General features: G+C 44.3%; 2 protein-coding genes across 4 annotated transcripts in view; one reads left to right on the forward strand and one right to left on the reverse strand.

Moving 5' to 3' along the window:
* Larp1 (La ribonucleoprotein 1, translational regulator) overlaps positions 1-21,947 on the forward strand; it is an 85,444-nt gene extending 63,497 nt beyond the window's left edge. For 2 of the 3 annotated variants that reach the window (XM_021726490.3, XM_078051448.1), the window contains exons 5-19: positions 1,018-1,146; positions 1,226-1,432; positions 1,531-1,693; positions 2,587-2,731; positions 5,919-6,093; positions 6,218-6,387; positions 8,343-8,735; positions 9,576-9,699; positions 9,798-10,003; positions 10,445-10,551; positions 11,809-11,960; positions 13,586-13,730; positions 15,702-15,811; positions 15,984-16,111; positions 18,193-21,947. In XM_021726490.3, coding sequence (XP_021582165.1) covers positions 1,018-1,146; positions 1,226-1,432; positions 1,531-1,693; positions 2,587-2,731; positions 5,919-6,093; positions 6,218-6,387; positions 8,343-8,735; positions 9,576-9,699; positions 9,798-10,003; positions 10,445-10,551; positions 11,809-11,960; positions 13,586-13,730; positions 15,702-15,811; positions 15,984-16,111; positions 18,193-18,402 — 2,564 coding nt within the window. In that variant the 3' untranslated portion in view covers positions 18,403-21,947. The remainder of the gene's footprint in view (positions 1-1,017; positions 1,147-1,225; positions 1,433-1,530; positions 1,694-2,586; positions 2,732-5,918; positions 6,094-6,217; positions 6,388-8,342; positions 8,736-9,575; positions 9,700-9,797; positions 10,004-10,444; positions 10,552-11,808; positions 11,961-13,585; positions 13,731-15,701; positions 15,812-15,983; positions 16,112-18,192) is intronic. The other variant, XM_078051454.1, reaches the window with a different exon arrangement.
* Faxdc2 (fatty acid hydroxylase domain containing 2) overlaps positions 8,004-22,464 on the reverse strand; it is a 49,248-nt gene continuing 34,787 nt past the window's right edge. The window contains exon 9 of the mRNA XM_078051474.1: positions 8,004-8,841. Within this exon, the coding sequence (XP_077907600.1) occupies positions 8,778-8,841 (64 nt within the window). The 3' untranslated portion in view covers positions 8,004-8,777. The remainder of the gene's footprint in view (positions 8,842-22,464) is intronic.

A 22,464-nucleotide genomic window follows, 5' to 3' on the forward strand; every position in this document is an offset into this window, starting at 1 on the left:
TTAAAAAAAGAAGAAGAAGAAGAAGAAGAAGAAGAACTCTGAGGACTGCTGGAGGATTTTTAGATCCAGCAGAAGGCTGATTGCTGTAGCCATTGAGATAATAGTATTCTCTGTGGCTGTTGGTCCATTAGTTCACCCTCTTGAAGACAGGAATTTACATTGCTTTTTTAAGAGTTTCCAAAAAATTGCTGAAATGGTTCAGATACAGATTCAGCTTTTCCAGTAGAGATCCAAAGTAAAAATGGTTTAAATAAGATAAACGTTGGTTTCTCTATGGGTACGGTGGTGCATGCCTTGTAATTCCAGTGGCTCGGAGGCTGGAGCAGGAGGATCATGAATTCAAAGCCAGCCTCAGCAAAAGCAAGGTGCTAAGCAATTCTGAGATTCTGTCTCTAAATAAAATACAAAATAGGGCTGGGAATGTGGTTCAGTGGTCAGTGCCCCTGAGTTCAATCCCCAGCCCCCCACCTACCCACCCCCACAAAAAAAAATGTTGGTTTATCTCTCAGAACGTTGGTGTCAGTCAGCCAGGCCTAATACTACAACTCCTGCCTGCTTTCCTTTTGCAGCAGTGCCTTGGCACTTCAGCATCCAAGATGGCTCCCTATTTCCTGCTCACTCTAGCTAGCAGGAAGGGAGAGAGGGAAGGACAGCTCTTTTCCTTGTAGGTACTCCACCTGGAATTGGCTCCTTTATTTCACAGGCAGGATTTTGACATGTGTCTGAAGAGAACCTAGAAAGTGTAGTTCTTTATCATCCTGGGTAACCATGTTGATGACTCTAAAAGTTTGTTCTCAGACTCTGTAGAAATCAACATTGAGAGTTAGCCAGGAGTCTCCATCACACTGAAGGCCATGGACCTCCTTACTTTAGAGATGAAAAAGAGGTCTGGTGTGTGGGAAAGGAATCTGCCCGAGGTCACCAAAATGTGATTTAAGCCAAAGCCCAGGGCAGCGGGAAAGTTGGGCAGCAAAATCCTCTCTCAAGCCTTTTTCATGTGTTCATGCTGTCCTCCAGGGAATAAACATAAGTGGGTTCCCCTGCAAATAGACATGAAGCCCGAAGTTCCCAGAGAGAAACTTGCCTCACGCCCCGCTCGCCCGCAGGAGCCAAGACATACACCTGCCAACCGAGGGGAGATCAAAGGTACACAACTGTCCACTATAGAGGGCCTGGACTTGGGAGATAACCTCAGGCCTGACCTGTTGCTCACTCTCCCCTCTAGGGTCTGAGCCTGCCACCTATATGCCTGTGTCTGTGGCCACCCCCACCCCAGCCTGGCAACCAGAGACCAAACCGGAGCCTGCCTGGCACGACCAGGACGAAACATCGAGTGTGAAGAGTGATGGGGCTGGTGGGGCGCGGGCTTCCTTCCGTGGCCGTGGACGGGGGCGTGGTCGCGGCCGGGGACGCGGCCGGGGTGGCACTCGAAGTACGTGAGGCCCCTTTGGGCTCCGGGATGTCCAAGGGAATGCGGCGGGGGTGGTGGGCAGGAATATTCTTTTTCTCACAGCACCCATTTCCCCGTAGCCCATTTTGACTACCAGTTTGGCTATCGAAAGTTTGATGGTGCAGAGGGGCCTCGAACCCCCAAGTACATGAACAACATTACCTACTACTTTGACAATGTCAGCAGCACTGAGCTTTACAGCGTGGACCAGGAGCTGCTCAAAGACTACATCAAGCGACAGATGTGAGTGTTGAGGGGAGCAGGGCTGCTGAGAACTGGGCGGGAGGTGAGGGGCTTCCAGTGGGTTGCAGCTGGCAGGCAGAGTAGGGAGTGCTCCCTTGGTGGCTAGCACAGCTAGGTGACTTTTCTCTTGGTCTTTCATCTGACTTTTCATAGTTAATTGTTGATTACTGAAGTAAAACCATATTTACCTTAAGGAAATTTGAAACTACCACTAATGAAAAGGAGGAAAGATGCCTAGAATCTGCCCACTACTGTGCCTCCATTGGTAATGAAAGCACTGACTGAATGCTAGCAAATGTTTATATATAGAGTTCTCACTATTGGCCAGGCTCAGTGAAGTATTTTATAGGCATTATCTTATTTTATACTGTGATCTTTTTTTTTTTTTTTCAACTGCTGAATTCCTGTGAGTTGGGTCTTTTGTCCCCATTTTATAGGTGAGCAAACAGGACCAGTACACAGCAAGTATTTAACAGTGCAGATCAGAATCCATTTCTGTCTGGTTGCAAAACCTTTGCTCTTAACCACTCTAATATATAGTCTCACTGAGCTTGGAGAACCCATACAAGGAAGTAGATAATTGCAGTATGGTATTACAAGTGTTTTAGGAGCAAAAGAGAAAGTGGCCAACTATATTGGAAACTGGATTTAAAGAGAGATGAGGAGTTTGCCAGTCATGCCAAGGGACTGAAGGGCAGAGAGAATGATTTGATCTAAAGTTAGTGGCCATTGAAGGTATAGCCTCATTTCTTTTCAGCCCTTATACGGTAGGAGAGAGGCAGGACAGGTGAGAGGCAGTGTGAAGGGGGCTGGGGTGGATAATGAAGCAGGGAAGGTATATTGATGAATTATGCTTCAGTTGCTTAGTGATGCCTCTTCTCCCCTCCACTTAGTGAGTACTACTTCAGCGTGGACAATTTAGAGCGAGATTTCTTCCTGAGAAGAAAAATGGATGCTGATGGTTTCCTTCCCATCACCCTTATTGCTTCCTTCCATCGTGTGCAAGCCCTTACCACGGACATTTCACTTATTTTTGCGGTATGTCTTTCTCCCTGGGGTTAGGGTACTGCGGAAAGAGAGGTCCTTACTTAAAGAGCTGAAGTTTGGAGCTGAGGCAGAATCCTCCGGAAGAGGTCCCTATTTAATATCACTAGATACCAATCAGTTTCAGATTCATCCTAATTGTTCCCCCTCAATTTTTTTGAAAAATAGTTTTTGAATATCAGGATTCATATAAGACCCATAAATTGTTTTAAGTTTTCTTCTCCCTCTTTTTTCTTGGCAGTTTATCATTTGAATAAACCAGGTTGTTATCTTGTAGGATTTGCCACAGAATAGAGATGTCATTTAACATGTTAATGTGGCTGGGTACAGTGGTGCACACATGCCTGTTATCCTATCAACTCAGGAGGCTGAGACAGGGGGATCACAAGTTCAAAGCCAGCCTCCGGCACTAAGCAACTCAGTAAGACCCATCTCTAAATAAAATGCAAAATAGGGCTGGGATGTGGTTCAGTCGTCGAATGCTTCTGAGTTCAACCCCTGGTACCAAGGGTAAAAAAAAAAAAAATGCTAATCTATACTACAGTTTTTTGTAAATTGGTGACCTGAAGGCATGATGAGGTTCAGGTTTTTGGAGTTGTTGTTTTTTTTTTTTTTTTCCCCCTCTTGACAAGGCTGTTACATAAATAATGTGTTTGCTTCAGGTGACTCAACATTTCTTCTGTTTGTCCCTCTTGTAACATAAGCTGCTATTAACTATCACTGTGTATTATTTCATGAGGAATTACAAAATGGTGATACTCTGTCAGTATTCATTTATTAGCTATAATACCTTTTTGAGGAGAAACTTGCTTCATCAGTTATTCAGTTACTACGAGGTTGTACAGGGAGGGCAGGTTTTTTTTCATTGTTTTTCCTTTTGTTAAGTTTACAGAAGTATGAATTGATTTCTAATACACTTGAGGGTTGACTAATGAGAGTTTTTTTTTTAATTTGTTTTTGAAGCATAAGCATGTGAATTTTTATTTTAGTCCATTGCAGTTATTGTTAGATCATATTGTTCCATATTTACTTGGCCAATGGGATTCTCATTCATCTTGTACATCTCCTGTTCCAGACCTAAAATGGCTTTTAAATTTTTTTTTAAATAAAAGAACTCTAGTTCCTTTTGGGTGGGGGAAATAATATTTAGAAACCATAGTCTGAGTTACAGGGATGCTTATTGCTACTTGATTGATCATTTTTTCTAGAGATTTGTTTTTGTAAGAAGTAGTATATTTTGAGAATATACTGTAAAATTCAGGAGTGCAGGATCTTTATCTAATCCTAACAATCTTATATATCTTCTTTCTACTCTGCCAAAAATACCTAATGGTATCAGCATAATTATTTGTTTTATTCCACAGTGTATACACATTCTTACACTAATATCTCTACTACCACTGAATTTTATTTTCCTTCTTCGATTTATGTGACTATTTTCAGTTATATGAAATAACCTGTGTGATTATAAACTCATTCATGAAAGTTTAAATTCTTTTTTCCCATATTTTTATTGATACATTATAATAGTACATGATAGTGAGATTCATTGTGTTTGGACATGCACACAATATAGCAATATAATTTGGCCAATATCGTTCTTAACATTCTGTCACTTCCACCTTTTTTTTCTCTATCTTCCCCTCTAGGTAACCTTTTCTGAATTCTTCCAGCACCAGCAAAATTGAGGTGCTAAGCAATTCAGTGAGACCCTGTCTCTAAATAAAATACAAATTAGTGCTGGGGATGGGACTCAGTGGTTGAGTCCCCCTGGGTTCAATCCCCAGTACCAAAGAAAGAAAGAAAGAGATATTTCTCATTTCTGTCCTTCACCCATGCTGCATGTTTTTTGTTTTGTTTTAACCTGTTGCCTGGTATGGACATTTTGTTTCTAGTATTTTTTACTAAGACACAAACTGCATTGGTGTTAACAAATAGTTTTGTGTATTTCCTTTTTCATATTTTTACCAATGTGTCTTTGCTGTAGGTTTCTAGAAGTAGGACAGCTAAATTAAAGGTGAATGCATATTTAAATTTTACTTCCTTTTTTAGGGAATGTGCCTTTTGCATTTTCACCAGCAAGTTATGAACGCACCTTTCCCCACCTTACAAACACACTATTTTTTCACAGGTTGAAATTTTCCCTTTTTCACTTTGAAGATTTTTTAAAAATATTTTTCAGTTGTCAGTGGACCTTTATTTTATTTATGTATGGTGCTGAGGATTAAACTCAGTGCCTCTCACATGGCTAAGCAAGTGCTCTGCCACTGAGCCACAACCCCAGCCCCTCACTTTGAAGATTTTTTTTAAATTTTTTTTTTTTTTTTAGCCAATTACAGTGGCACATGCCTATAATCATAGCAACTAGAGAGGCTGAGGCAAGGAGGATCCCAAGTTCAAGACAGAAGTCATCAATTTAGTGAGGCCCTAAGCAACTTAACATGACCCTGTCTCAAAGTAAAAAGGACTGAAGATGTGGTTCAGTGGTAAAACACTCCTAGATTCAATCCCTAGTACACACATTCCCCTGCTCCCCCCTCAAAAAATAAGCTTTTTAAATAGACAATTTTCTTCTCCATTCTAATCTTCATTCTTTTTCTCAGAGATAATGCCCATAGCAGTTTACTTGTGAATCCTAGAAAAATTTATGTGTATATACTTGTTTTTACATAAAAACTGTAAAAGGGATCTTGCACATAGTAGCCAACTCCTGCTTTTTCAACTTTAATATATTTTGTGTCTTTCTATTTCTCCATATGTAAAGCTGTTTGTTTAGTGTCAGAGTAGTGTTCCACTGAATGGATATGCCATAATTTATTTGAATTGTTAACATGATGGCAAGTTAAATACTTTTTAGGTATTTTTCCTGTATTACTGTGAATGGCCTCTTGTCTAAATCTAAAAACATACAGATCCCTGTGTGTGCAAGTATTTGCTAGATTACTGGAAGTAGAATAGCAAGGTCAGTGGGTAGGTGTGGTTCGCATGTTGGTATCCCCCTACAAATTTGAAGATCTTATCTATCTGCCAGTCAGGGAAGAAGGTGCTAGTTTTATAACATTACTGTTTGCACTGGCTTTAATACCTAAGCCTATGGGGACCCAGTTGTCCCATCATCTCCAGGATCTCTGACTGTTCTTGTCTTTCCTCTTCATTCCTTTTCCCTCCTCCTTTCCTATAGGCCCTCAAGGACAGCAAGGTGGTGGAAATTGTTGATGAGAAAGTCCGAAGGAGGGAAGAGCCTGAGAAGTGGCCTCTTCCTGGTCCCCCAATAGTGGATTATTCCCAGACTGATTTTTCCCAGCTTCTCAACTGCCCTGAATTTGTTCCCCGTCAGCACTACCAGAAAGAGACGGGTAGGTGCCCTGCTGGCATGTAACTGCCTCCTCCTTGTCCTTGTCCTCTGGCTAGCAGTCCATCCTAGGGCTGGCCTCAGAAAGAGGAGTAGAGGGATGAGGACCTCACTTTTCCATCCTGCAGAGTCGGCGCCTGGCTCTCCCCGTGCAGTCACCCCAGTGCCAACCAAAACGGAGGAGGTCAGCAACCTAAAGACACTGCCTAAGGGCCTGTCTGCCAGCCTGCCTGACCTGGATTCTGAGAACTGGATTGAAGTGAAGAAACGGCCTCGGCCCTCCCCAGCACGGCCCAAGGTAGGCTAGATCATCCCCTGCCTTGGGTTCTAGGACCCTGGGTGGGAGGGCTTGCAGGGCCGTGGGGTCTCAAATAGGCATAGAACTCTGGCTCTGAGGGTCAAGAACAATCACAGGTGGTCCAGGGTCGTAATGTGAGTTGGAGTAGTGATTGCAAGAAAATTGATAATGGCCCATTTCTACTTTCTGAGACCTCCTTTCAGGACAGCATTGGCAGCAGTGGCCCAAGTTTCCTGATTCTTGAATGTTCTTTTTGCCTCATTGAAATCCCAAATGCCATGTTTGCAGTGCCTTTTCCCTGAATTTGTCCTCCCTGTCCTATATATATATAAGTGCTTTGGCTCCTTAAAAGAGGGAAGGAAGAGTGAGTAGATGCATGGCCCACATGTGGTGACTTCACTGACTTTGAATCTGGACTGAATCACAGGTCTCCTGCACTGATGGCTCAGTGATTTGTGAAATGTGTTAAACAGCAAGACTTCAGTTTACCATAGGGGATGGTGGAGTTAAACTGCTCTGAAATATTAAGCTGGGGTACAGTGGGGCAGGGGCAAATAGAATCTACTGTTTGAGAAATATTTCCATCTTAAGCTAAAATACTGCCTGTCTCCTTTCCAGGAGCCAAATTTATCTTTACTTGCTCACCCCATCCACTCTTTGGTGACTTTTTTTTTTGGGGGGGGGTAGATGGACACAATATCTTTATTTTCATTTATTTTTTAAATGTGGTGCTGAGGATCGAACCCAGGGCCTTACACATATGAGGCACGTGCACTCTGCCACTGAGCTACAACACCAGCCCCAGAGATGACCTTGGACTTCGGGTCTAAGGAATTCTGTGCTTTTTATATTTTCACTGGCTCTCATCATCTTCTCTTTCTGTTGGTTCCAAGAATTCCCCACTGTTATGGCTACAGCCCTTTAAAAGATGCTGTAGACAGGCCCGAGGCACAGGGGAAAGGTATTAAGGGAACAAAAGCTTTACAAAACCCAGGCCCCTATACTACAAAGACGTGGAAAAAATGGATCCAGTCTAAGTCCCTGTACCAGAATTTGGGCTTCCACTCCCGCATGGCTCGTCTTGAACCTTGAAAGAGGTTTGGGGCTGAGGTGTAGCTCAGAGGTGGACCACTTCTTAGCATGCCCAAGGCCCTGGGTTCCATTCCTAGCACTACACAAAAAACGAGAGAGGTAGTTTGAGAGTTTACATAGGGTGCTCTTGGCACAGCAGGCATTACTTTTGGAAGTATGTATTGTGAGGTAGACAAATGGTTTCCCCCAAGAGTATCCAGCGACACTTAGATGCTGGGTTAACTGCCCTTGGGACATGCTGTTCTTCCTGACTAGTACACTCTATCCCTGTCTTAATCTGACTTACTTATGTTCATCATTTAGTAGCCATTTCTTCCCAAGAGCCTCCCCTAGCAATTCCCACTCCCAGTTGGTTAGGTACCCTCCCATGTGCTCCCACAAATCCTATTTATAGCCTTTATCATACTATTTGCATTTGGCTGGTTTGTTGACTTTTCTCCATTAAACTGAGCTTCCATCTGCTTGATGAACATTAGTTGCTAGGTCCTGACACATGTATGAGTGTCTAATGGAAAACAATGCAATTTGCCTTGTAGAGTGTCAACTTTATTATGAGGTATTGAATAGTTGGATAAATAGATGAATCAACCTGTGGAATTTCTGCTGTGTGTCTACTTCCAGACTAGGTGCTGTGTAGGATGTAAAGTAAATGAAAGCATAATTATGTTTGCAAGTGACTGTTATGTGAGCTGTGCGTGAAGGAATGTGGGTTCCAATGGACTACCCGTTTCTCCATGAAGCTCACTCCAGGGAGGGCAGTCTCATGCTCAGGAGCCAGAGCCTCCCTCTTGTGGGACAACTGCGGAAGCCTGGTCCAAGGACCCCTTGGTGATTCCCTTCTCCATGGTCTGTCCCTGTTTCAGAAGTCAGAGGAGCCCAGGTTCGCCCACCCGACATCTCTGCCACAGCAGCTTCCCTCCCAGCAGTTGATGTCCAAGGATCAGGATGAGCAAGAGGAATTGGATTTCCTGTTTGATGAGGAGATGGAGCAGATGGACGGGCGAAAGAATACCTTCACTGCCTGGTCTGATGAGGACTCTGACTATGAGATTGATGACCGGGATGTCAACAAGATCCTCATTGTTACCCAGACGCCACCTTACATGCGCCGGCATCCTGGGGGCGACCGTACAGGCAACCACACCTCTCGTGCCAAGATGAGTGCCGAGCTGGCCAAGGTCATTAATGACGGGCTCTTCTACTATGAGCAGGACCTGTGGACTGAGAAGTTTGAACCCGAGTATTCCCAGATCAAGGTGAGGCTTAGGCAGAGCAGTGTGTGTGTGCTTAGAGTACCTCTAAGAGAGGATGATTGGTTTTGTGATCTCCAGCTGGTCCACCAGTCCAGAGCCTCGTATTCTCCTGTAAGAGAAGCGTGGCAATTAAAGCAAGAGGAGATGTGTAGACATAACAAACAACATGGGGTGTGATTTATTGTCTTCCTTGAGCATATTTAATATCATAACAGTTGGGTAGATATTTCATTTTTGAGAATAGAATGAGTAGATTATCACATCTATTCCTAAATAATTAGGCATATATAAAAGTTTAAAATCCTTTTAAGGAACTTTCTTTGAGTGTGGAAAATGAAAAAAGATAGTTTTTTGGGAAACAGTCAAGGGACATCTGTTGCAGTTTTTTGCAGAGTGCCTATGTGGGGTGTTGGGAGGGCCCTTGGTGAGCCTGTGCAGTTAGACAGTGGCAGAGATGTGGGGAGGCACCATACTGCCTAGGTGAGAATCTGTAGTAAGCTTCTGGGGCTCTGCTGCTAGCCTGATCTTGGGCAGGAAAGAGGAAAGGCAGGCAAAGCCTCATCTCACACAGAGCCCCTACACTTTCCTGGCCTATTGTCTGGGGCTGGGGTCATGCTGCAGGGAGGGCGGGGCTGCACTGCCCTCTCCTAGATTAGCAGCCTCATACCAAGGCAACTGGGATTGAGGAGTAGTGAGGGGTAGCTAAAAGCTTGGGGTCCAGGAGTCCCATGGATGTGGACGTGGGAGCTGTCCTCCCCAACTTCCTGCTGGTCTTGATTCCTAAGCAGGCTGGAGCAGCTTGCTGACTAACATTTTTCCCCACCCACCTCACATCCTCTGCAGCAAGAAGTAGAGAACTTTAAGAAAGTCAACATGATCAGCCGGGAGCAGTTTGATACACTGACCCCTGAACCCCCTGTGGATCCCAACCAGGAGGTTCCTCCTGGGCCTCCCCGGTTTCAGCAAGGTAAGGGGCCAGGCCCTTGAGTCCTGGCATGGGTGAAAAGGTCTGACGCCCATGTTGGGGGCCTTCTACCTCTTGTTGACCCTTTTCTGCTTGTGCAGTTCCCACTGATGCCCTGGCCAACAAGTTGTTTGGTGCTCCTGAGCCCTCAACCATTGCCCGCTCTCTACCAACCACTGTCCCAGAGTCGCCAAACTATCGCAATGCCAGGACCCCCCGTACACCCCGGACGCCACAGCTCAAAGACTCAAGTCAGACATCACGGTTTTACCCAGTGGTGAAAGAAGGACGGACGCTAGATGCCAAGGTGAGGTGCGCCTGCTGGGCTAAATGGGCCCACTTGATCACCTTCCAGTGCTTTGCTTCTCTCCGTTTCCTTGTCTGCACCAAGAAAGGACCAGATCCCCACTATTCTTCATATCCTTAACCTGAAGGACTCACCCCCATATCTGCAAAATAGACTGGGTGTGGGAATGGTGGCCTAAAGAGACCTAGAGAGGACTGACTAGGTATGAGTCCTTCAGCAGATTCCTCACTCCCAAGCTGCCATTTCTTCACCTGTGAAACAGATGGATCAGTTGCTTAGCTACAGCTTTGACCATTATGTGGGAGAATGGATACTAAAATGCTTTTGTAAAATGTGAGGAATAAGACATATAGAACATCTTACTCCTATAATCTTACTTTGAGGTGATGCTCCTCAAAATTGTAGGAGTACAAATAGCAAATTCTGGATTCACCTTTACAGATGCCTCGAAAAAGGAAGACAAGGCACAGCTCAAACCCACCCTTGGAGAGCCACGTGGGCTGGGTGATGGATTCCCGAGAGCACAGACCCCGGACTGCTTCCATCAGGTACTGGGGGCCATGGGAGAGAGAGATCTGGTTGCCTAGGGATGGATGAGAGAGTCTTGAAATCCACTAGACCCAGATTGATCTAAAAACTAAAGGGATCCCCAACCTTCCCCCTACTACACCCCCTCCCCCAATCTAAATTCAAACAACCAGAAATATGGCTCCTTAGCCCAGGATCTGGGTAGGAATGCCTCTTTCTAAAGAGGTGATGTCAGAGCCACCTGGAGACCTGATTTTGATATGCTCATAAGAGAATATCAGAATTGATTTCAAAACCTGGGTATCTGCTACCTACCTGAAAGAGAATGGCCAAGTCATTGAATAAAAATTTGGTGGTTGGGGGTGTTGCTAAGCAGTAGGGCCCATGCTTAGCATGGCTAAGGCTTTGGGTTGGATCCCTAGCACCACCAAAAAACAAAAACAAGGACTGGAGATATGGCCTCACATGCCCAAGGCCCTGGGTTTAATCCCCAGTACCATCAGAAAAAAAAAGAAACAAGATTCCTTGGCCCTGCCCTAGCTCTACTGACCGAACTTCTCAGGGTAGGGTCCAAGATCCTTTTTATTTTCCTTAAAATGGCCCCAGTGTTTGTTCCTTGTGTTTTGAAGCAAGATTTGAGGGCACCAGATCTGTGCATGGTTTCCTGCACAGATGGCACAGACTGAAAATAGGCAACTTTTGGGAAAAATAGAGATCAACCCATGATGACTCATTAAGGAAAGTTGAATGTTACAAATTAGGTAAATATTAAAAGCTCAGATTTTGAGCCAGCAGGTGGTACACACCTGTAATCCCAGCAATTTGAGAAGCTGAGGCAGGAGGATTTTGAGTTCAAAGCCAGCTTCAGTCAGCAAGAGCCAGGAGCTAAGTAATTCAGTGAGATCCTGTCTCTAAATAAGTAAAATACAAAATACGGATGGGAATGCAGCTTAGTGGCCAAGTTCCCTTGAGTTTAATCCCCAATACCAAACAAACAAACAAAAAAAACAAAACAAAAAAGGATTTTGGCATCAGACAGATCTCAGTGGTTAAATAGCTCCTTGGCTATAGATGAGTCTCCCAGTTTCTGTGATCCTTAGTAACCTTCTCTTAAAACTCTGGCTCCAAGAGTTGACTCACAGTACATCAGACCACGTATATAAGTTAGAGCCCAGCACAGTGCAAGAAGCTGGATCTTGGATGATAGAGGGGATCAGAAGAACAACGGGGCTTCTGTGGGGATCCCAGTGACCTGTAACATCTTATGGCCTCTATAGCTCCAGCCCCTCAGAAGGAACACCTGCAGTTGGCAGCTATGGCTGTACCCCTCAGTCACTGCCCAAGTTCCAGCATCCTTCCCACGAGCTGCTCAAGGAAAATGGTTTCACACAACACGTCTACCACAAGTATCGTAGGCGCTGCCTTAACGGTAAGAAGACCAGGGGGAGAGGGCAGAGCTTCTGAGTTTTTACTTAGACCCAGAGGATATGGGCTGGAGGTCAGAAGGAACAAGTGACCATTTTCTCTGATCTTAGAACCAGAAATAATAGGGTATCATTTCAGCAAGGGCTGAAGTTAGATGCAAGCCAGATAATTTGGAACTTCAGGAAGCTAGGGGAAAGCAGCACTTACAGAGTATTTCAATTCGTGTTCTTCCTTCATTGCTACAGAAAAGCTCTTTCTGTCAATGACTCAGACATTGTCCAGTATGACCCACTGTTCATCACAAAGGGTATGCAGGAGGTGGGATATAGTCTCTAGAATAGGGATTACAAGTGATGACTTGTGGGCCAAGTCCAGCGAGTGATCTGGAGCTAAGAACAGTTTTTATGTTTAAGGAGTTATGAAGAAAACAAATTTGTGATACACTCATGTCTCCTGCAAGGCCTAAAATATTTACTCTCAAGCCGTTTACATTAAAAATTTTTCTGGCACTTCTCTAGAAGATAGCATGAAGAGAGAGCTTTGACAAATGCTCTTGGGTGTTCCCTTTTGTCACAGAGATGCCCTTTCCTTATAGATGTTCTGATAGGTTGGCTGTAGAGATGCCCAAAAGCAATCTAAACTTTGATAGGTTGGCTGTAAAGATGTAAAACTTGGCTACTAAATTCTTGGTTCATCTGCCTTATTTGTCCTTAACTGTGCATTTATGTAAATGTAATAGCAATTTCATCGAGATATAATTCACATACCATGCAATTCATTTATATTAAGACTGTTTACTGTAGTGGCAGGACTATTTTACTTTCCTAACAGTAGGATGTGAGGGTTCTGATTCCTCTGCATCCTCCAAAGACTTGTTATTATCTGTTTATTTTATCCAACCTCTAGGGTGTGAAGTGGTATTTCCTTATGGTTTTGATTTGCATTTCCCTGATCGCTAATGATGTTGAACATTTTTTTTGTGTGTGCTTATTGGCTATTTGTGTATCTTCTGTGGAGAAATATCTGTTCACATCTCTCTTTAGCAGGATTATTTGTCTTAACCACTAAGTTGTAGGAATTCTTTATGTTCTAGATACAGGTCCTTTGTCAGATCATGATTTTCAAATATTTTGTTCCATTGTGTGCATCATCTTTATACTTTGTTAATGCATAAAAGCTTTTCATTCAAATGTTATCTACTTTATCTATTTTCATCTATTTATTTTGTTGCATGAGCTTTTGGTGTTATGTATTGTTTTTTTATGTTTCCAGTTTGTACTTGGTAATGTTGGTAATGAGCAGAATGTAATCTGTTAGAATTCTCAAAAAAGTATTTGTTCATGCTTGGCCTTGTACCTGCGCTTGAAAGGGACAGGTTGAAATGAAGGACTGGAGTGAGGGCCTGATCCAGAAGCTGGTGCCACCTGCTTCAGATGGGCCTCAGCCCAGTACCCGGCAGCAGGGACTCATAGAGAGTAGTAAATGCTTAGTAAACATTTACTGAATGACTGAAGTGGCAGATGATGGGTAAGGAAATTGGGAGGCATAGGAGTAAGGACTTGTTCTTAAATCCCAGCATCCTAAGCAAGGACAGCCTGACACATGCCTTTCCTTTTTTCCCCCCTGTAGAGCGGAAGCGCTTGGGCATTGGCCAGTCTCAGGAGATGAACACTCTCTTCCGCTTCTGGTCCTTCTTCCTCCGAGATCACTTCAACAAAAAGATGTATGAAGAGTTCAAGCAGCTGGCTCTGGAGGATGCCAAAGAAGGCTACAGGTAAGTGAGGTTGGCGGGGGGGGGGGGGGGGTTCTGGCTGGCACTTGAGGGCTAATAAAGGGTCCCCAGTGACTGCTTTTAGAACTGTGGTTGGAAATCTTTTGCATGTGTGCCTGTTACTTTAAATGGGAAATATATTCACATGGTTCAAATTTCTCAAGAGTTTTTATTTTGTAGTAAAAAGACTTCTTATCCCTGGTTCTTGCCATCTAGTTTTTTTCCTCACAGTAACCTGTATTGTTACAATGTTTATAGGTCCTTTGTAAAAATAGTTTACACCTGTGTAAGCAAGTAGTTCTCTGTTTCCTCTGCCACATCACCATCCGCTCTCAGTCTATACCAGAGATGACTTACATTTTATATGGTATTTTTTTTGGACCTTTTTCTCCCTGCATGCTGGGAATTGAATTTAGGGCCTCAGACATGCAAATAAGCAAGTGCTCTGCCACTGAAGTACATCCCCGGCCTTTTGTTTTATTTTGATTCAGGGTCTTGTTGAGTTGCCCCAGTTGGCATCAAATTTGATTCTCCTGAGTCACTGGGGTTATAGACGTACACCACCCTTACCACCCTTATGTCTAGTACACATTGCCCTTTTTTCTTTATTTAGTGCATTATCTTGGAGGATCATTTTATAACTGAACATAAATAAATTTTTATTATAACTGGTCTTGTTTTGTTTAGCTCATATCCTATTAATAGGTAATATAGGTTGCTTATAACACTTTGCTTTTAGAAAATCTCTTTTATTCGTTTCCTCCTCCTCTGATTTCCAAAGTAAAACATTCTCTGTGTAAGCAATTTGAATGTTTGAGGAAGTGGAAGAAACATCCTTTGCTCCAGAGACAGCAAGTGTTAATGTGCTGTCATCTAGATCATCCTGTGAGTTGGGCACCAGTAATCCTAGCTACCCAGGAGGCTGAGACAGGAAGACCACAAGTTTGAGTCCCATCTGGGCAATTTAGTGAGACTGTCTCAAAAAAAAGTTGAAAAAAGGGCTGGGGGTATAGCTCAATGAGTAGTAGAATACCCCTGTGTTCAACCCCCCAAGTACCTCAAAAAGAAACAAGTCCTGTGAATGTATTTTTCTTATTTTTAGCATTTATAAGCATGAACATTTTTCCATGTTAAAATATATAACTTTTCCTTCTCAAGAAGTTGTTAAATACCTTTTATAGAAAGAAAATACAGATAAGAAAAATCACTTGGGCTGGGGTTATAGCTCAGTGTATCTTGACTAGCATGTGTAAGGCAGTGGAGTTCGATTCTCGGCACCACGTATCATTGACAACTAAAAAAATTTTTTTTAAAGAAAAAGATCACTTGAAAATCCAATTTCCATAGACAACCAATATTAATATTTTTAACTTTGTGCTCCTTCAGACTTTTGCATGCATGTGTAGATGTATAGTTTACATATTTATCTATAAAAATGGGGTCATTCTATTCATGTCCTTTGAAAAATGTCCTTTTTACTTGATGTACATTTGTACTTTTAATTTTTGACAACTTATATCTCATTATGGATTTACCATGATTTTTTCTTAATGTTTCTGTATTTCTAGACATGTACATTTTGTTTAATAATATCGATACAAACAGTTTAATACTTTTGTAAAATCTTAAGTCTGACTTTGGGCCATTTCCTTGGCATGTGTTTCCAGAAGTAAAATTTCTCAGAAACAGGAACAGGCAGAAATTCTGTAAAAGAATAGGTGGGAACAAATGGATGTGGGCATTGAGGGATACAGAGAGTTTTCCTGACTCCCCACAAGGTGCGAACATTTAATACTGGACCCACTTAGACTACCACTAAATGTCAGCCTTCGTAAAGCGTATTTGCCATTTTTTCAGTACAGAAGAACACATTTTTTAAACTGTTTCATATAGTTCCTTTGCTATGCAGGCACATTTCCCCCTCTTACAGATGAGGACACTGTGCCCTGAGTTCACTGACTTGTCCTCCCACAGATATGGTTTAGAGTGCCTTTTTCGATACTACAGTTATGGCCTAGAAAAGAAGTTCCGGTTGGATATATTCAAGGATTTTCAGGAGGAAACCGTGAAGGACTATGAAGCTGGTAAGAGGCAGAGTTGAATTTCTGTGCACCCTGGTCACCTAGGTTTTCTTCCTGTCTTCCCTAGTTCCACCCGGGCTTCACACAAACCTCTCTCTATATGTGCCCCTTGTCTCTACATTCTCCCCAGCGGTCCAAGCCCTTTCTACCCCTCTCTTTCTCCCTTTCTCTACAGGTCAACTCTATGGGCTGGAAAAGTTCTGGGCCTTCTTGAAATATTCCAAAGCCAAAAATTTGGACATTGACCCCAAACTGCAAGAATACCTCGGCAAATTTCGACGTCTAGAAGACTTCCGAGTAGATGTAAGCAAAAGTCTCCCCTCTGATCCTAGTGTTCAGGAATCAAGATACCTGGATTCTGGTCCCTACAGTGCCACTAGCCCCAAGGACACTTTCCCTGGCCTTCCTTCCTCTCCCAGTTTGGGTTTCCTTCTTAGTTTCTTCATCTATGAATGGGAGGGTGAGGATAAACAGCATCTGCAAGTTAGAATGGCATTTGCTACAGATTTCTTTTCTGGGTCTGTGTTGCTAGGCTGTCATGATACTCTCTCCCTTGTATCTAACAGCCCTTCCTGCTGCCGTGTCAAGTTTCCCACTAATTTTTATCTTGATTAGCTAGCTACAATAAATGTATTTAACTCCAGAAGTTTATAAATTAATATCTAGCATAGTAACGCATGCCTGTAGTCCCAGAGACGCAGGAAGCTGAGGCAGGAGGATTGCAAATTCAAGACCAGCCTGGGTGTCTTAGTGACACCCTGCCTCCTCCAAATTAAAGAATTTTGAAAGAGGTTGGGGGCATAGCTCAGTTGTAGAGCTCCCTGAATTCAATCCCCAATACCAAAATAAAAATCAATAAAATGTCTAGTCCTCCTCCATCTTCTGGAGTGATGTCTCTACAGTGACATCTAGTGGTGAGTTTACTGCCATGGCTGGAATTACTTGTTTAACTGATTCAGCAAATGTCTCTGTGCTAGGAGCTTCAGGGACTCCGGAAATGAGTGAAAGACTCTGCTTCAAAGTGTATAGTGGCTGGGGTGTAGCTCAGTGGTAATGTGTGTGCTTAACATGTGCAAGGACCCAGCACCAAAAAAGAAAAGGACATAAAAAGATCTTTAACCAAATAAGTCCATAATGTAGTAAAAATTTCTGGTGGTTTTTTTGTTTTTGTACCCTGAATTGAACCCAGGGGCATTTAACCACTGAATCATATCCCCATCCTTTTTTTATATTTTTTATTTAGAGACAGGGTCTGGCCACTAGGTTGCTGAGGCTGGCTTTAACTTGTGATCCTCCTGCCTCAGCCTTCCCTGGGATTATACACATGCACCACTGCACAACTGGTAATCATCTTAGTCACATCAAACCTTTTAGCAAAACGTCAGGTAATAAGAAAATGGTAATAATAGCCCTCACACTTATTATTTTAAAACTGCCACTGAGCCGGACGCAGTGGTGCATGTGAATTCAAAGCCAGCCTTAGCAATGATGAGGTACTAAGCAACTCAGTGAGACCCTGTCTCTAAATAAAATACAAAATAGGGATGTGTTCTATCCCTGGCACAAAAAAGTAAATAAATAAATAAAACTGCCACTGAGTGGTTATTCTCAAGTACTATGCTAGATGATTCTTATTGACCTCATTGGACACTTTAGTGGTGAAGTAGGAAGGGCTTATTATTATCACATACCCACAGATGGGTACACTGAGGATTGTGACTATCCAGGGGTATAGAAAAATATTTCCCAAGCCTCCTAATATATTCTATCCTTGCCGGGAGGGGTGTACAATTGCAGAGGGTCCTTATATAATTGATTGGTAAACCCCGAAGGTGGAACAGAGGTTTAATTTTGGTATCCCAAAGGGAAGATAATGTTCTTAAGGTCACAGGATCTTTGTTATGGTGATTTATAGTCTTGACATTTCATTCAGTGGTCTGTGGAGGTGCCTGGAAGGGAGTGAGGTGACCTCCAGAAGCATCTAGGCCTTCTGAGCTGAGGCATCTAATATACTGCATGCCACATTCCATATATCATCCTTCTGCAGCTCCCAAGCAATATGGATGTGGATGAAAGTCTGGTCTTTGGGAGAGATGGACCTAGATTTTGTGTTTTCCATTTAAACAGCTATGGGATCCTGGGTAAATTACTTTCCTGTGTCTCATTTTCCACATATGTAAAATCAGATCATCAAAGAAAGATGAGGGCCCCACAGGAGAATATGCATTAAATACATGGTCTGTGTCATAGAGAAATGCTTAATATCTGGTATTCATTTTTAAGGTCAAATCCATTGTCTACATTTGGAGGTAAATCTCTAGGCAGCCCTGGTAAGAAGTGGATAGTAATCCCCTAATTACCTGTGACTTTCTGCTCTGTTGCAGCCCCCCATGGGTGAGGAGGGCAACCACAAGCGACACCCAGTGGTAGCAGGAGGTGGCAGTGGTGAGGGCAGGAAGCGGTGCCCCTCCCAGTCTTCCAGCAGGCCTGCCACCATGATTAACCAACCCCCTACACCACCTACTGGCCAGCCCATCCGGGAAGATGCCAAATGGACAAGCCAGCACTCGGATACACAGACTTTGGGAAAGTGAAAAGCCCTTTAGCCCTGGGGATTAGAGTGGGGAAGGGGTGGGGTGGTCGAGGGTCCATGGGGGTGCCCAGTCCCAGGAGAGGGGACAAAGAAGGGACTGGCCTGGAATTAATAGAGCAGGCCTCTGTGCTGAGTAGCAGTGTGTACACCATTTGGGCTATTAGAGGTACCCTGGGCAGAGCCTCCACGTAACTCCCTTCTCCTCCTCTCTCCATGACTCTTCCATCCCAGCTTCTTCTAAGGGGGGAGGGAAAGGGGGGAGATTTTTTTATATATATATACATATATATATATATCAAGTTTTAAATTATTGATAGTTTGTCTGGATTACCAAAATCACTCTTCAGCCCTGCCCTCGGCTGATATGCCGCAACCCGGGTCCCCACCCACAGCCTCTTCTTGCTCCCCCCCCAAGCCAACTATGCAGCCCACCAGAAGGCCCTGTGGGCCCTATTGCCCAGCACTGTCCCGTGGAAGGCTCTGACAGCGCCTGGGCCCCAGGAGCACTAGCCCCTGACTATGTGGGGTTTGCCGTCACCATGTTCTCTCCCTGCTGTCCCTACCATGCCCTTCTGCCATCTTCTGGGAGAAGGAAACCAAAGGATCTAAAAGTGGGGGTTGGGGGAGGTTTCAGCCTCTCCCACTCCCCTTTCCCCACACCCCTTACTCCCCAGCCCAGAGAGACGCTGCTCATACCAGAAAAGACTATTGAAAGATGATTTATTTTATTTTTCTCTGACCTTTCCATCCTTGGAAAAACGGAAAAAAGAAAAAAAAAAAAAAGACAAAATAGACCATTAACAAAAAAAGAAAAAAACAAAAAAAAGAAAAGAAAAAAATCAGAAAACCCCCACCTAATCCATAGAAAGTGATGTCTTTCCCCTCTCCTTGGAAATTTTTTTTGTTTGTTTTGTTCTTGGAAATAATATTTTTTTAAAAGTTGCCTTATTGTGGAGCGGGAATCTGAAATAATACCCAAATGCCTGTTTTCCTCGGTGGAGTCAACCTGAAGAGCTCCCACCTTCTCTGGATGTGCCTGGGCTTGGACTGGCTGGATCTTTCTCTGGACTGAGTTGCATGTACAGTGCCTCCCGCCTGGAGGCAAGAGAGTTGGGGGCGGCTGTCAGAGCCGTGCCCAAAATATCCCTGCTGTTGCATCGTTGAAGCTGACGTCCTGTGTCTGTACACTGCTGCCACTTTCGTGTCCTTGCTCTGCTTGCTGTCGCCTCACGCCAGGCCCCGTCCTGCCGTGACACCCTTCATCCTACCCTTGGAATCCCAAGGCCAAGTTTGCTTCAAACTGTTGGAAAACAGAGTTGGCCTGGATCTGGAACACACTTGTCCTCAGCCCGAGCGTCTTCCCCATGCCAGAGGGGAAAGGGGAACACCTGGTAGCTGAGGCTTGGATATGTTTCTCACATTGTCCTGAAAGATCACCGAGACCTCAAGGAAGCTTTATGTCTCGTGAAAGGTGGAGAAAGGTGCCATTCTTTTCCGAGGGTCTGGTGGGGTCTCCCCATCTTGCATCCCCCCCTCTGCAAGCCATCTCTGCCCACCCTCTCTCTGATCAACCCCAACTGGGAACGAGACCCCGCCTGGGAACGAGGGATGAGGAGGAATTGGGGGCTGGGGGGAATCCTGCCAGTTGGTGAAGCCCTGTGGCAGGAAGGTATATGTGGACATAGAGTATACCTAACTTCTCTTCTCCAGCCACTGACTGCTTGAGTTGGGCTGTGAATGACAATGGAATGGCTGGAGTCTACTGTCGTCAGAAGCTAGGGAGGGTGACCGACTGACCCGCACAGACTGGGATGTGTGTCAAGTACGGGCATGACTGCATGTTCACCCCCAATGGGAACTGGGCAACACGGAGAAGTTTGCTGTCTTGTTGCTCAATTACTGAAACTTCTTTGACCCTCCTTTTCAACAGGTTTCTCTGTTGGCCCAAAGGTTGGGAATAGGAGACAGTATCCCAGGCTGACAGGGGCTCGCTTGCCCTCTGTCTTTGGGTACCTCATTGCTTTTAGTTTGTGTGCCCCCTCACCTCTGTCATCCCAGTGCTTAGAATGTGGGAAGCCCATCTCACTTCCTGTGACCCAGTCGTCTTGAACCAAGGATGAATGTCTGGTCTCTGCTATGACAATGGGATCTGAGGCTTCTCCCTAACCAGTCTGGTGTACCTGCCCCACATTGTCCCAGACACTGGACTCCTGACCCCCTTCTCTCTCCCTTTCCCCCTTTTTTTCCTTTGGGTCACTCAGCCCTGTATTGTATCCAGCACCACAAAAACCTCAGTGTTTGACCCTTGCTGGGTTTGGGGACACAAGGAAGCCTTGGAGGTGGGAAAAGGCTGTTCTCATCTAGTTACTCCCAGGCCAGGGGCTGCCATCCTCTCCCTGATCCTCTCAGATATCCCTGAAGGAGGAAGCACCTTTGGGGTGAGTAGGTGAGAACTTCATCTCAACATAGGCTGAGGAGGGGTGAGGGGCTATTTTCTTTCTTTCTTTTTTTTTTTTTTTTTTTTGTAACATGTTAGGAGTTAATGTTGCAAAGAGTAGTTTACATCTTCACTTTCTGAAGACACTTGAATTTAGGACCGATGTATCTGTGACAAGTATGAGTGGCAGGGGCCATCAGGACTAGCCACTTCACATCCACCACCTTCCCATGGGAATCTTAAGACCTGAGACACAAAGCAACAGCCTGCCCCAACCCCCTGTTTATTCTCTGCCCTTCTAAGGTTGGTCCACGCCAGAATGACCTGTAGGTGTCAAACAGAAGGTCTGTGTGTGCCTAAGCCCTGAGGAGGGACAGGTTTTTCTTGTGCCCTCTCCAGAACCTGAGACACATGCACTATCAGTAGAGAAGGCTACCCAGTCCTGCCTCAGCCTGGACCCCTAGGGCTCAGAACGACAGCAAGAGGCACTGAGCCCCCATGTCAAAGTTAAATGTTTTTGTTTCATTGTAGCTCTTCCCCCCCCCCCCTTTCTGATGATTGATTTACAAAAGAAAGTAAGCTGCTCAGGAGGCTCTGGAAGTGGGGTAGAGGAAGCAAGAAGACTAGCCTTTAGGAGAGCTAGGGGTGTTTTGCCAAAAGCCTGGGTAGAGTGGTCTGGATCATCTGGCACCCTCCCAAATGGGAACCTCAAAGTACCTCTTGTGTGGAAGGGTTCCTGGATTCTCCCCAGCCCCACCCTCTCCTTCAGCCATGTTGATGGCAGAGGCAGAGAACTTAAGAACTTACAGCCCGATTCTCACTGGAGAGGAAAACTTGTCATCTGGCTTTGCGAAGAAGGTTCCACCTTACGCTCGTAGTACATTATCTTTACCATGTGCTAGGATATCACATTTAAAAGGACAAAAAAAATGTAAAATACTTGAATGAGCTTGTATTATAACATTAATATTATTGAGAGTATCTGCTTTCCAGGCTGAAGTGATTCATTCATTATTCTAGTCCTGCTTTAGTCCTTTGTAATTTGTGGTAATTATGCTTTTCTTTTTAATACAAAAAATGTATAAAAATAAAAATTTGAAAAGGCAAAATACTGGCTTGTCTCCCATCTGGGGTGCTGCTATTGGGTGTGAGATAGAGCCCAGTTAGGGTTCCCCAGAGCCAGAGGAAACTTGCTCTGCATCTGAGTGGCACCTGCAAGGGCATTATCAGTGGACTTTGGGGGAGTCTGCTGAAGGCAGGGCCTCCATTGGGCTGCCAGTGCATCGAGGTGGCTTCCTCAATGGTCTTTAGAGCCTTTTTTTTTTTTTTTTTAACCAGCTTTAAATCCGTGTCTTAAGTGAGAGTTGGGGGACATAGACTGCCAGATGTGAGTGGGAGCCTATTTGGTGGCACTTGGGCTCCATCCACTGCCTGGGCCTGGTCTTGTAATCGAAGATAGCCAAGAAGAAAAGTTAGTGTCCCTTGTAGAGTGTTGGCACAGCCCCTCCCTGAAGAGACTCTTATGAGAGTGAAGAAGTAACAGTTCAGTAATCACACCTTATGGAACCTGTGTCGTACAGGGATCCCTGAGATGGGGATGGAACAGTGAGCCCCACTCTACAGAGA

This window comes from Ictidomys tridecemlineatus, chromosome 1 (assembly GCF_052094955.1).
Source record: "Ictidomys tridecemlineatus isolate mIctTri1 chromosome 1, mIctTri1.hap1, whole genome shotgun sequence".
Lineage (NCBI taxonomy): Eukaryota > Metazoa > Chordata > Mammalia > Rodentia > Sciuridae > Ictidomys > Ictidomys tridecemlineatus.